The 13,682-nt window shown below is 37.8% G+C and overlaps 2 protein-coding genes across 13 annotated transcripts in view; one reads left to right on the top strand and one right to left on the bottom strand.

Annotated features, from left to right (window-relative positions):
- The first annotated feature begins 411 nt into the window (after nucleotides 1-411).
- Nucleotides 412-6,255, top strand: LOC125039412 (syntaxin-6-like). Of its 2 annotated transcripts, none has more exons than XM_047633301.1 (6): nucleotides 412-1,355; nucleotides 1,882-1,938; nucleotides 2,277-2,408; nucleotides 2,700-2,806; nucleotides 2,963-3,057; nucleotides 3,272-6,255. In XM_047633301.1, the coding sequence occupies exons 1-6, from the start codon at nucleotides 1,086-1,088 to the stop codon at nucleotides 3,346-3,348; spliced, it is 738 nt and encodes a 245-aa protein (XP_047489257.1). In that variant the 5' UTR covers nucleotides 412-1,085; the 3' UTR covers nucleotides 3,349-6,255. The 2 variants fall into 2 exon arrangements, with proteins under 2 accessions (XP_047489257.1, XP_047489256.1); XM_047633300.1 differs by having other exon boundaries at nucleotides 463-1,355; nucleotides 1,882-1,959.
- An 891-nt stretch (nucleotides 6,256-7,146) lies between these two features.
- The window catches only part of LOC125039411 (DDB1- and CUL4-associated factor 8-like), a 34,729-nt gene continuing 28,193 nt past the window's right edge, over nucleotides 7,147-13,682 (bottom strand). For 8 of the 11 annotated variants that reach the window (XM_047633297.1, XM_047633293.1, XM_047633289.1 and 5 more), the window contains one exon: nucleotides 7,147-10,826. In XM_047633297.1, coding sequence (XP_047489253.1) covers nucleotides 10,683-10,826 — 144 coding nt within the window. In that variant the 3' untranslated portion in view covers nucleotides 7,147-10,682. The remainder of the gene's footprint in view (nucleotides 10,827-13,682) is intronic. The other 3 variants (XR_007116119.1, XR_007116120.1, XM_047633299.1) reach the window with 2 other exon arrangements.

The following is a 13,682-nucleotide window of genomic DNA, read 5'->3' as shown; positions in this document are numbered from 1 at the left end:
TCGGTGTTGTTTTCTTAGTTTTTGTTTTTACTTTAAATTGACTGTAGTTTTGCCGTGACTGTGGGGGATTCGCCACTCCGTTGCCCGACCCCGCCCTCGTTCTCGTTAACCCCCGTGTTCGCGCGGCCTCGCGTCGTAATGGAGGAAGATTCGCGTCTTGGCATTACGACCAGGCTTCGAGTTGATTGATGGGTGACGGGTGCGTGTCGGGAGAGGAAATATCAATACCGATGACGCCCCCCAAAATCCAGGGTTTGGAAGCCCACCGAAGTTGAGCTGAGCATCTGACGGCAGATCGGCCAGGCTTAGCGGCCGTCCCTCCTCGGGTCTTGTGATCTTTACATGCGTTTCGAGTTAATCCCCGGTGTTTACGGTGGAAATCGTATGAGATGTGTTTGCGTTTATTGTCATCCGGGTGGGGAATATGGTGCTATGATTCGCATGCCGGTATAATATGTTTTGGTTTCTCTTGCAGCAGTGAGCAATTATATACCCGAAAAGAGAGTGTATCTGGTAAACAGTACAACATCATCTAATTCCCCGCGCCAATGTGATGGCCACTGACTCCGTTCCCTCCCTCAGGTGCCTTAGTGTCTTCCGTCCTTTAATTACCCTGGAACTGCACTTATGTTGTGTAATTTGCCACAAGAAAGCTCTCATTGGACCCCAGTGTGTATTGTGAAAAGTGCAAAGATAAGAGGTTTTTGTATTGCCAAAAAATTGTGTTTTTGTATGTTTGTGGTTTATGTGGTGCCAGCCCTTGACTTGACCCACCTCGTGTGACCTGAGACCCCCCCTTCCCCCAGCCCCCTTCCCTTCTGATGTCCGAGCCTCAGATATGTGAACAGGGCGCCCTTTAACCCCCTCCCCTCTTTCCCTCTCCCTCACCCCTGATCCTACCAAAGATGTAGGGAACAGCGGCGCCCTCCCCCTCCCTTCGCCCCTCCTGCTCCAGCAAGGGAAGTCACACGTCTCCCTACTCCGCCCCTCCCTCCCTCCTTACCATCTTCCCTTCATTCCCCCCTCCCTTCGAACCCTCGCAGGATTCCCCCCTCGTCCCCTCCCCTGCCCTCCTCCCTCCCTCCATGGACGAACCCCTGTGGGAGTGGGGGGAGGCGGGCCCCCCTCCGCCACACCCCCACGTGCCCCAGTTGGTCAGGGATCTCTTACACGAGGTGGAGATCGAGCTGTCGCTGTATGTGGCGGCGGCGGCGCTGCTCTACGCATTTCTCTTGGTCTTCCTTAACACTGAGTCCTCACGGATCGTCGAGAAGAACCCGAGGAAGTTCAAGATCGATGGCGGAGAGCTGACGGCGAGGAGGACGTTCATCGAGCACACCAAGGACGAGGTCAAGGTGGGTCACGGCCGCCGCGCTTTCCTCCCCGATCAGTTTTCTCCGGACGCTATAGGTGTGAGAGGGAGAAGTGCGTGTGTGAGAGTGTGGATGTGTTCTTGTGGGTATGTGTGTGTGCTTGTTGGTGTTTGTGTGTGTGTGTGTGTGTGTGTGTGTGTGTGTGTGTGTGTGTGTGTGTGTGTGTGTGTGTGTGTGTGTGTGTGTGTGTGTGTGCGCGCGCGCGCATGCGTGCTTGTGTGTGTGCGTGTATGTATGTATATGTGTATATGTGTATATGTGTGTGTGCGTGTGGGTATAGATGTGCACGGATGCAGATAAGAAAATTAGATATCCCTACCTCTCCATTTGACTAACACCTAAGTTAATATAGTGCATAATGCAAGCACTGAGTGTATGAGCAACGGCCAAAGTGCCAGTAACCAGAGCTGTTGTGAGAATGAAACACATAAGATTAAAATAAGCAGTGTAGCGTATGGCAGTAGCGTCTTCAACGAACGCTAATTAATCCTCCTTGGTTTCCTCGCAGTCCATGAAAGATCGTCTGAACCTGACCAAGAAGGACAGAGACGTCACCGCTAGACAGGTATCGGAATCTTCAACAGTGGTAATTATTTTTTTTTTTGTTTTTGTTTCTGTTTCTTTTAGTTTTAAGGTTTGGTCATTTTGATTTTAAGTATTGGCAGTGGTTGATTTGGCGCTCGAATTTTATGTTGTCCAATCTTTTATTTTGCTAGTAGCTGCACTTGTTATGAGTTGGTCAAAAGTATTGCACTATTTCTTTGCTGATTCATTTTGTCTCGAATACAATTTCCCTCTTTTTTTTTTTTTTTTGCTTTGTCTATAGAAATATAATTTGAATCTCTGGGACTCAGCGGGGCGTGCAATTATATAAACAACTGATGAATCTCTTGCAATTTGCAGCCAATCGACGACAACAGCCCCTTAAAGATGCCGCAGGTGGTCACTCACGGCTCCACGCGCTACAGCCGGCTTGTCAACGAGGCGGACAGCCCCAACAGCGAGTTCATTGAGAGAACTCTGGCCCAGCAACAGGTCAGGAGACTTTTTCTTTTTTCTCGGTGCAGACTTACGATGCATTAGTTTGCTTGATTACATCTGAGTGGTTTGAATGTGTTTGTCTATCAAAATGTCAGTGTTGCAGAGATTTATTAAGTAGGTAGAGTAGGCATCTTAATCATTCACAAGTTAATAAACATCGAAGAGAAAGGGGGTGTTCAGTTGAGTCGCATGCAGTCAATCATGTACATTAAAATAAATGTACGTGAACACTTGCATGCAAACTATGATGCTGAGACTGATCCCTGAAATTTCTTCCCTGGGCAGATGATCATGCATCAGCAGGACGACCAGCTGGACCAGATAGCTTCCTCGATGGGAACGTTAAAGAACATGTCACGCCAGATCGGTCAGGAGGTCGATGAACAAGCTGTGTGAGTGTTGATGTGTTATACGCGAGGAACCTTAACCCATAATGTATTATACTCGAGGTACCTTAATCATGGGTTTTGTATTTAATACTTTGACGAACTGTTTCTGGATGTAACTTTGTGTTGGTTCGTTGTACTGATGTGATTGTCACGTTTCAGGATGCTAGATGACTTCGGTCATGAGATGGAGAACACTCAGAGCAAGATGGAGAACACACTTAGTAAAATGGCTAAAGTCATGCATCTCTCCAATGGTTTGTATATTAAATGTTTCTTCTTTTATAACCTAGATTTGAGTATAACTAACGTAGACGTGGGTTATATATGCTGGATAGATTCAAAGGTTTGAATTTGCTTTGGGAAAGTATATTTGAAATGCCCTCCCCCTCCCCTCAAAACACACGCACACGCACACGCACACGGAGATATGTCAGCGAGTTAATCTTGCGTTTTTTTGTTTTTTTTCAGATCGTCGCCAGTGGGCAGCAATAGGCGCTTTATCAGGAGTGTTGGTTGTAGTTGTAATCCTCTTCTTTGTACTCTGAATCCCAATTGTATAAAGGCTGCACATTACTTCATTTACTATGGGAATGATATTCTCAAAGGAACTGATTGCATACAATAATAGGTAAAAAAAAAACATCCCTATAAAGCAGACATTCAATGCAGTAGAACCCCTAGTTATTTGCAATGTTAAACAGTATAAGAGATCTTCAGTACTCATGGTCAGGAGCTTTGTGGTTCTGTTTATTTATTATTGCTATGTTCTAGAAAGCTTCAGAAAGGGCCATGTGTGTAAGTAGTTGTGTAGAATCTGTGCCAATGAGAGATAGGCATAAAGTTTATATTTGTTCTCAAAGAATTCTTTAGCATAACAGAGTATTATTTTTATGTGAATTTTCATCATACTTGATTTTCCCAAGGAATATAAAACTCAAGTCGACTCGAGACATGATGTGTGAAGGAGGAGAAAGAGCAGTGAAAGCACAGTGCTTCATCAGCTTAAAAGGTGTTGATGATGGATATTTGTTTCTTAAGCTTGGTTCTCAACCGTGAGTAGTGTGTAAAAGCACTGATTTTATTAAATTGCAGTGAAAAGAGTGAGGGACTACTGCACATGTTTTGAAACTGTCTAATTGACACTGAGAGGTTAAGGGGTGGGTGCTTAAGGTTCTTATGTTTAATGAAATATGGACAGTAAGTGCAATATAGCTCAAATATTGTTATATTTACTATTAGATAGTTTCCTATCCATATACGGAATATAATTATGCTAGCCAAATGGTGCATTTACCAGAATGCATAGTGGGATTTTTTCTGCAAAATTGATTAGCAAATTGTCTTCCTTAATACACTTCATTACTATCAAGTTTATACATCCACACTAATGAGCGCCTTAGCACTCTAATGTCCACTGAATTGGTCCATCTTGATGCTACATTTGGTGCAGCTGTTACCACATCTAATTTCTTGAATGCTGACAGGAATGAAGGTAGTTCCATTTTTTACTTTTACGTCTAATAAGGAACAGATCAAGACTTAATGTAATATTGTAGATGTGGTTATGGAAGTAAATGGTGCAAGGGAGGTGCTTTTAGAAGCTGATTGTTCTGTGATTGCAGTTTAAAATTAATTGCAGCTGCTATTGAAGTGATAGTGGATATTTATTAGCGAGTTTGGTTCATCAAATATGCAGATACACTGAAAATTGATTATGTAAATTGAAAAATGATTAGACTGGTAGAATGATAAATTTTGAATTGATAATAGTAAAGTTAATTACACACGTGATATATATTTAGCTCATATGCATGTCTGCACTTCGAGAAATATTTTTAACTTGCCAAATTATACTGCAAGATATTACTAAATTTTATGATTCAGGGTTTTAAAATTAACCTCACTTTCAATATTACTACAACATAAAAAAAAAAAAAAAAAGAGTTTGAGAAAGCCACTGAAAGAATGCATGGCATCTTGTAGCTGATGAAATTATAGGTTCAAACAACAAGAGAGACATTTTTCAAAGGATGAATGTCATTCTTTTTTCATCTGAACATTTGAGAGCCATCTGTTATCTCTTTTAAGCTAACCTTTGACAGAGAACCATGAAAATAGATAACAGTGCTAAGGTATTAAAAATAGGACTGGGTAAAGTATGTGCAATATCAACAGCAAAATTATTGTTGCTGTGTAAAGTTTGTGGTCCATGAAACAAGCAGCTTTAGGTGGGATTTTGTCTTTTTTGTTTTGCTCTTTTTCACCAAATATTAAGTAATAAAAAGAATGTTATAACTAAGATCGTCCAGATACCTGTGCCAGTTCTAGATGCTTTTTTCCAATTTCTAGGAAGAAAAATTATTATGAACAAAATACCTTATATAGCCATTATGATGGAATGTTTTTATTCTAGAATTTTTACCTTGGTAGGAAGTGTTTTTAATTATTTGCTTCCAGAAACTTGCCATTTTGAAGAATGGAATAGAATTGCAGTCTTGTTTTGGGCCATTTATGATGATTCCAACCTCCCTTCAAGTGATTTCCACCACCAATGAGAGTATCAACATTCCAATGTTTTTTTTAAATTCTTTTCCGTTTTTAATGCATTACCTTGTGCAGCCGCAAATCTTTATCACCAGTCGTCTTTTAGTATAGGCCATGGCAGTGCTATATATGTATAATATACATCAGATTTAATGCTTTTATAACAGTCTATCCTTTATTTTCATGTTTTAAGGTACTTTTCTTTTTATCTCTTGGGCCTAGCTTACAAGAGTATTTTATATCTTTGTTTAAGGATTATTGTATAGTTCCTTTATTAATACTATTGCTTACAATCAAAGGAAATGTCATTAAGTTATAAAGCTCATTTTATAATCAACTTAATGCTTCATGCACTGGAATGTAAAATTTATTTTTATTTGTATAGGTTGTATATAAACATATTTGTAATTCATGCTGCCTGTATGGATATTACCAATCTAAAAAATGAATAATTTTTCACAAATCCCGCATTAGTCTGTACAAAAGCCATTTCTAGACACTTACACAATATAATTTCATGGAATGGTAGCTGGGGGAAGTTTAATATGACTCGTGTATTATATAGTCCAATTTAAAATTTTGGTGCGTATAACACCATTTTCATTCAGATACTTCAATAACATTGTTATATTTATTATTTAGTCAGTATCATGTATGGATTCATCCCATTCATTGTAAATGAAAATAATTGACTTGAGAGTTCCAGTTATTCTTCAGAGCTCTGCACATGCTGCCTAGTGCTTGCATAAAATATCCAGAAGCCCACCTTCATATAGCTCTTCATTGATAATGGGACTAATATCATTTTAATGAGAAATCTGGTAAATTTTTTGACCTGTATCAAATATAACTGATCTTGGATCATTATTGTATATTGTATACAATGAATAAAATACATGGAAATATTTTTTGTTGTGTTTTATTATATGTCTTGTCTTCTGATTATTTACTCTGTAGATTTATTAATTAACAAGTGCTCAAATATCAGGAATCTATTAACTTGAACTTCCATTGCTTCAACAACACAATTAAATTTGGAAAGTTTATAGAATATTTTTTGTGATGGGAAAGATGGAAGAATACAGTACAGAATTTTTCATAGAAATCTAAATACTTTCCCTAACAATGACCCTATCTACTAACCAGTATTCACTGGTAATACACAGAAAAGAGAGTAGAACTAAACTACTGTTTTGCAAGACTCCACTAGAAGGCTTATCTAACCGGAATCCATACTAGTACTTGTATATTAACACTGGAGTATGATAGAAATGTTTTACAGATAATCTTTGTGAAGACGGTGAAAAGAATAAAGCAGTTCTAATCCATTTTTGTGCAAAATGGAAGAATGCACCACCATCCTAGGAGAGTAAAGACTGGCAAGTTATAAATGGTTGTCCTCAACCTATATTGCTCCTACTAAAAATTGAAAAAATCCAGCTCCTACTGGAAATAATATATTTCATTCACCTTTTATTCATTTGATCATCCCTGTTTGTTTTACTTCCATCCCCAGTTTTTATTCAGGGTTAAAGATTTGGAGAAATGCTTCCAAGATGGAGTGACAGGTTTCACAGAAAAATTAATAATTACTGCTCTTTCCCATTATTTTCTCAATTTATAGATGTCCTACAGCTGAAGTGACATTCAGACTAGACCTAACTTCTTTATACTTCAAAGAAAGTACACATCTGACAGAGACAAGGAACCCTAAATATATAATGAATGAATCCTTGTAACTGCCAAAATGTATCAAGGGCAGTATCCATAAGATTAACTTAAGGTGAAATCAAGAAAAATTATGTAAACAATTTTTATTTCTAAACTTGATGTTACAATAATAGACAATTGAATAAGATTATTTACAATAGGATTTCCATTCCAAATAATCTGATCATACAAATGCTTTAAGATGATCACCCAACTAATATCATTGAAATACAATTCAAATAATAACTGCAAATCTTAGTAAATCATACACTATTTCATACATCACATTATCGTTTTATACACTGATAAAACTTTATATATTATAACTTAAAGCCAAAAAAGAAGTGAACACAAGGTCTTCTTAAGTTTTCAAAAGGGAAAGGAGAAACTTCCTTCACTCACTAATGAATAAATAACCAATGCCTTGATTACCTGGGCTGGAACAACTTAAGTCTCTGCAGTCTCGATACCTTGATTTCAAAAATAACAAAAAAAAAGAAAAAAAGAGAGAGTTTACACTGGAGTTCTCCACCCCTTGGCACTCTCTTTGTAAACAATATTATATTAAAGTGCAATATTAACTAAATCTGACTTGAAAATCATGCAACTTGTTTACTATGAACAAAAGGGTGGACAATGACTGTGAAATATATATCATAAAATTAATAAAAAAATATTTTATTTTGATAATTAACCATATGGTCCTGGTTGCATCCAGTGCCAACTTTAGTTTTATTTTACTAACTCATTTCCCCAGATGGCTTCACAGTAGGTTAGTCAACATGGAGTCAATTACTAAGCCTACCTGATATTACCTATTTACCCAATTCATTAATTTTTTGAGGGGGAAAAAGTTCTTGTTATTGTTATTAAGATTATTATCACTATTATTATGTTAAAAACAACAACAATAATAAAATGAAAACATTATTCATTAATATTCATGAAATGGGGTAAATATGGAAGTTCAGGTAGGTCTAGTAATTGACAAGTTGATAAAAGTGCTTCATGAAACCATTTATTGTTGATAAATTTCATAAACCTAAAGTGGATACTGCATGCACTCCCAACACCAACATGTTGCTTTATCAGTATTTGCTTCTAACTCAAGTATAAAAGCTTTCTAGGAGTTGTAAATGATTCTAGTGATTATAACCCTTCCTTCTAAATTGCTTCTATTAAACAATGGATACTAATATTTCAATTTTTTTTCAAATCATAAATGGGGTATTCTTTTTATGTGGCATTTAACAATTTTGATTTCTTCTATATTAACCCTGAGGTGAAGGGGTCATTGGACTAAACGTGGTCTTTTACAATGTTTAAAAACAAAGAACCCTAAACTATGATGCTAGAACTTTCACTGAACTTACCTCTACCCCATAATGTTAAACCCATTCAGGTTATAAGTTATCATTTTCTATAGCTTGTAATTTTCATAGGTCACACATAAATATGCAGTAAGCTTAATATAAACTAAGAGAAAGAAAAAATAAATAGAATTAAAAAAAAATATATATATATAAGTTCTTATTAGTATTTCAAATTGTGAGGTTCACCAAGGCCTAAAATGAATTTGTCCCAACATTTTCCAACTATGAATTAGTCTCCTTTAAACCTTTAGAAATGCCTTCTAATAGAGCATCACTGGGTATGCAGGCACTCAGTTCTTGGAATATCAATACACTTACTAAATATATGGTTCAGCAGACCTTGTATCAGACACCCAATATGATTATATATGTGTTTATAAATATATTAAGGAAAAAATGCCATCCCTTGGCTTTCTGGCAAAATATGAAAGAGCTTATTTCAATATCTGATAATAATCTAAAAGAGCAAGAAAGATTAAGTAGGGGAGGAAAATGATGCAAAAATGGGACCAAGGTTGTACTCTATCAGAAACATTTCAACATTCCTATATGCAAGGAAAGAAATAAAGAAAGGAATATCACAGTCAGTATTAATCTGTGATTTCTATTCCTAAGCACACAGATTATCTTTTGGAAAGAAACACAAACTTCTCTGGACTTTATGGTATGAAGAGGTCTATGGGCCTGGCTCTTCAAATACACTTCAACAGAATGGAGAGAACGAAAGAAAGAAGAGGAATATGAAAAGTGATACAATGTTGTCTCCAAAAAATCAAATATTTTAGGAACATAACCAATATTTTTTTAGGTGACATGTCCAGTTGTCCACCAAAAAAAAAGAGAAATTAGACCTCTCATATCTAAGGTTCAGACTTAACAATGAAGCCTATCTTGCAGTACAAGAAATTCAAGCAAATGTTTGTGATCTTTCATATATTTATGCACAACTGGTTAATAATCAAGCTGCCTTTTAGGTTTCCAAAAGTCTGCAAAGTATGAAACCCAGGTGGCTGTGCCTTAACAAAATAACAGGCATAACTTATGTATAGTATTCAACAAGATTCTGACAGCATTAAGGATATCTTATTTACTAAGTTTTTAACTTGAAATAAATAACACAGTGAGAAAGGAAAACAAACCTGTTACAAAAGAATACCTATCAAACAAAATTTACCAAAATATTTCCCTCTTTAACAGGTATATCACTCACTGTTTCAATCAAATGGAAAATAGCTATAGATTTGTTTATATTTTGGCATAACCACTTGCCAAGAACACTGAATGACAATTTTCACAGGCATAACTGGTATCTTTCAGGTCACCAAGCTCTCTAAGAAAATATATCTGTTGTGATATTAAAGGAAATTGTCTAGTTAAAGATATATATATATATAAAGGTTTGATATGGAACATATGGTGGAATCCTAATTTTATGTAATCAATATGATGTCTATATTTAGTTCCTATCAACATTATGTTTCAGTCTTTCATAATACTTTTCCTTGCTTCTCCCACTGACTGCGGCCTAGAGAAAAAAATCAGTATATGTAAATTTCCTTACACTATTTGGCATTTAAACCTCTGCTAAAAATTCCAACAATCCTGACAAATATATCCTGATTATGGATATACGATGGTAAATAATGAGAGCAGGGAACAAAGAAATACTGGGCTACAACTTTAACCTTACATAATAGCTATTTGTGTTGTATTTTCAATTTGAGCTCCAAGTATTAATGCAACAGCCAGGCTCAATTTTTAACCCTGTTAAATACAGTGAACTAAATACTTGCATAGCCTGTCTATCATCATAATACATGTTACTGACGATCTGAGTAGAAACTCTTCATTAAGTACCGTCACCTTTTTTTCTGGACTAATTACCAAGGCTCTGACAATGCATCAACAAACTTGCCCAAGAAACTATCTCAGTGTGGAGAAAAAGGGGAAGATCTTACAACCTACTTATCTGGCCAGGTGCTCTTGTAAACTAGGAGCAACTCCCACTCTATTGGGAATAATTCACCAATAGTGACTTTCTCTAGAAAAAAATACAGTAATGCTTTCTTGGTCAAATTCTCATTTTCTCTCTTCTTCCTTTTACAAACTCCAGAGAATTGCACACACACACACACATGCATACACCCACACGTTTACTCATGCAAGCACACGTCTCAATTTAAGGGGGAGGAAGGGAAGGGAGGTCACCTTGAAAACTGTCTTCGGTTTGTGTCCCACGAATGCCAAGAGAACTAGTGTGTAGCACACTGGATACCCCGGTGTCCTTCAGAATCGTCATCTTCACTGTCGTTGGAGTCTTCACTAGACGACCCTCCAGTGCCATTGCCACCCTCGGCTCCTACATTGCCACTGCTGCTGTTCCCAGCTGTTGCCATCTGTCAGAAGGAATGGAAGAGGATCAGCTATGGTGTTAGTCTCCAACTACTATGCCACATACAACTAACACTAAGAAAACTTGAAATATTCAAGGAGGGGGTTAATAACATCAAAAATGGTAGTAGCAGCAGTGGCAAAAGCAAATAAAGAACCAATAAGATTGAAAATAATGGTTACAGTAACCATGTTTTCAGTGTTAACATCAATCATAACACCAGTAGCAATAATGGTAATAACACAAAAACATTACAAAAAATAACCAACAACAAATAGAACTGCCATACTCAAAACCATGATAACCTTTATGATACTGATGATGACAAACATTAACCCAGTGCCACCAAGGATGGCATGTATGTACATGTCATGCCCACTGATGATTGACTGATGATGATGATGATGATGATGATGATGATGATGATGATGATGATGATGATGATGATGATGATGATGATGATGATGATGATGATGATGATGATGATGATGATGATGATGATGATGATGATGATGATGATGATGATGATGATGATGATGATGATGATGATGATGATGATGATCTGATGACTGACTGATGAAAAATTTAATAAAATAATAATAAAAAGCAATGTGGGATGATGATCTGGTGACTAAATGATGAAAAATGTAATATAATAATAATAAAAAGCAATGTGGTATTGACATATGACATGTGGAAAATGTTTCTTTTCTGTCCACATGGTCTGAAGCAAAGACTTTAGCAACCCAGTATGAACCCATTACAAAATCCCAATTGGGATGATTTCCTGCAACCAAAGCAGTTGCATAGCTCATCAAAGAACCAAGTATGACAAGGACTAGAGAAAAAAATTCCCCATGCACCCACTCAATCACAAATCACATCCTCCTTTCAACTCTACTGTCATACAGTAAGTAACATCAGATAAAAGAACCTGAAGGTAACAACTCTCAGCAGAGGGAGATCTATACACCAGTCAGTTCATGGAATATTATTATATTTTACAGCAGAGCTTGTATCAGATACCTAATAAGATTACAGTATAGATGTGACTCACCAATGAGGCATGCAAGGCACATATTCCAACCTGCAGACAACTATGTATGCATAAGTATGGAGGGAACTTGAGACTGCAGGACTTGCCAGCCCATATAAGGCATAGACAAATCTAACAAGGAGGGGCTTGACACGATAACTGGCTTGGAGAGGAAACACAACTAGCTGGATCTAGGAGGGCAGCACAGGCATGAAATTCCTGTAGAGGAATGCACTGCTGGGAGCTCTACAAACTCCTAAAACAGGTGCTCTGTGAGGGAACAGAATGCACAGATCAGACAGAGAGAGGGTGTCAACAAGTGGAGAAGAGTCAACCTCTCCTAACTCTGACCAGAACCACAACTCACTGAGGAACGAAAGGTGGAAGCAGCAACAGTAAAGAAAAGACAGGTGCCCAACAGAGGTGAGAGGAGCCACTCTCAGTCTACAGCAGCTAACTCTGAGGAGACCCACAACTCACTGAGCAAGACAGAAGCAGCAACAGCATGGAATGGATGGGTGCCCAGCAGAGAAACAAATCTGACTTCCATCATCTAACAACAGCAGGCAGATGGGGGAAAGAGTAGTCAGTAACTGTTGGGTTACTTGAATGGATTTCTCTCTTATTTTCATCTTCCTTGGTTCTTGGATGGGTGGGCGTTTCATGCACAGGGTGACGTGAAGTGATGGTTTGGTACTTTAGTTAACATTAAGTGTTTCTGCTTGCATGGGAGATTACAGGTGCTGCTGCTGGCTCTCCCTGTGTGGAAAAGGGAGCAGCTCTGTGTAAGCCCCCCCTGCTAGTACATAGCCTCCCCACCATCAAGACTTCTGCAAGGCCTCTTTATGACCAACCAAGTTCTGTTCCAACCCCAGCCCCCTTCAATTAATGGGCAGTTCTGTGAAAGCTGGCCTTGCCAGTCAGTCTCCCCATGATAATACTCACAAGCAGTGTTTTCTATAAATAATGATGCTGGATTAATCCCTCCCACTCAGCAATTAAGGCAGGCTGTGGAATCTGTTGGGAGGGCAACTCACAAGACAAAGGATGGGAATAGAGGTTACCCATCCCATCTACATTCCAGTGGCCACAAACCCAATTTGAGGCCTTCAGGGCAAAGGCCAAGGGAACCCCATTGGCAGATGATGGACCCTGCAGTTTGCTGCCCCCTTTATATGGGTCAAGGTTGGTAAAGGTGGCATTCACCCACAGTGACTGCCCAAAGTTAATTCTCAGACAGGCTGTCCAGGCAGGGGATTTGAGCATCTGATCTTTGCAGCAGGATGGTCAGTTATCCTTACCCCTAGTGTTGATGATTACACTTATTACAATCTGGCCATAGCAATGGTAACCATTTCCAGGAGCCTTCAGCCTTCAGTAGTGGAGGCAGGGATAGGCAGAAGACCACCCGACAGATCGCCAGAAGGTTGCAAACAAAGGGTGGACATGACTAAGCATTCCCCTTTGGCATCAGCACCATTGATGATGATGATGATTTGTATTTGTCATGATACTGCTAAGGTTGCACAAACTTTTACTTGGTTAATTCTAATTGGCTTCATTCCTGACTACTATAACCCTTTACACCAGACCTCAAGGGACCAGACATGTGATTAACAATATGTATCTCAGTAGCACTAGAAGAAATCTCATTTAATTTGTTGATTTTGATACTACAATAACAAAAATACTTTGCTGATCATGACTATAATAACCAATAATAATAATAATAAAAGTAAAATTATATATATCTATAATAATAATAATAATAATAATAACAATAATAATAATAATAATAATAATAATAATAATAATAATAATAAT

This window comes from Penaeus chinensis, chromosome 27 (assembly GCF_019202785.1).
Source record: "Penaeus chinensis breed Huanghai No. 1 chromosome 27, ASM1920278v2, whole genome shotgun sequence".
Taxonomy (NCBI): Eukaryota; Metazoa; Arthropoda; class Malacostraca; order Decapoda; family Penaeidae; genus Penaeus; species Penaeus chinensis.
Note: the sequence above shows the minus strand (reverse complement) of the source record. Positions and strands in the feature narration are given on the sequence as shown.

Bases quoted from the DNA above. Each gene is read 5' to 3' on its own strand.
- LOC125039412 (XM_047633300.1), top strand. From the start codon at position 1,086: ATGGACGAACCCCTGTGGGAGTGGGGGGAGGCGGGCCCCCCTCCGCCA. The intron at 1,356-1,881 runs GTGGGTCACGGC...GTTTCCTCGCAG, and splicing joins ACACCAAGGACGAGGTCAAG to TCCATGAAAGATCGTCTGAA. The intron at 1,960-2,276 runs GTAATTATTTTT...TGCAATTTGCAG, and splicing joins TATCGGAATCTTCAACAGTG to CCAATCGACGACAACAGCCC.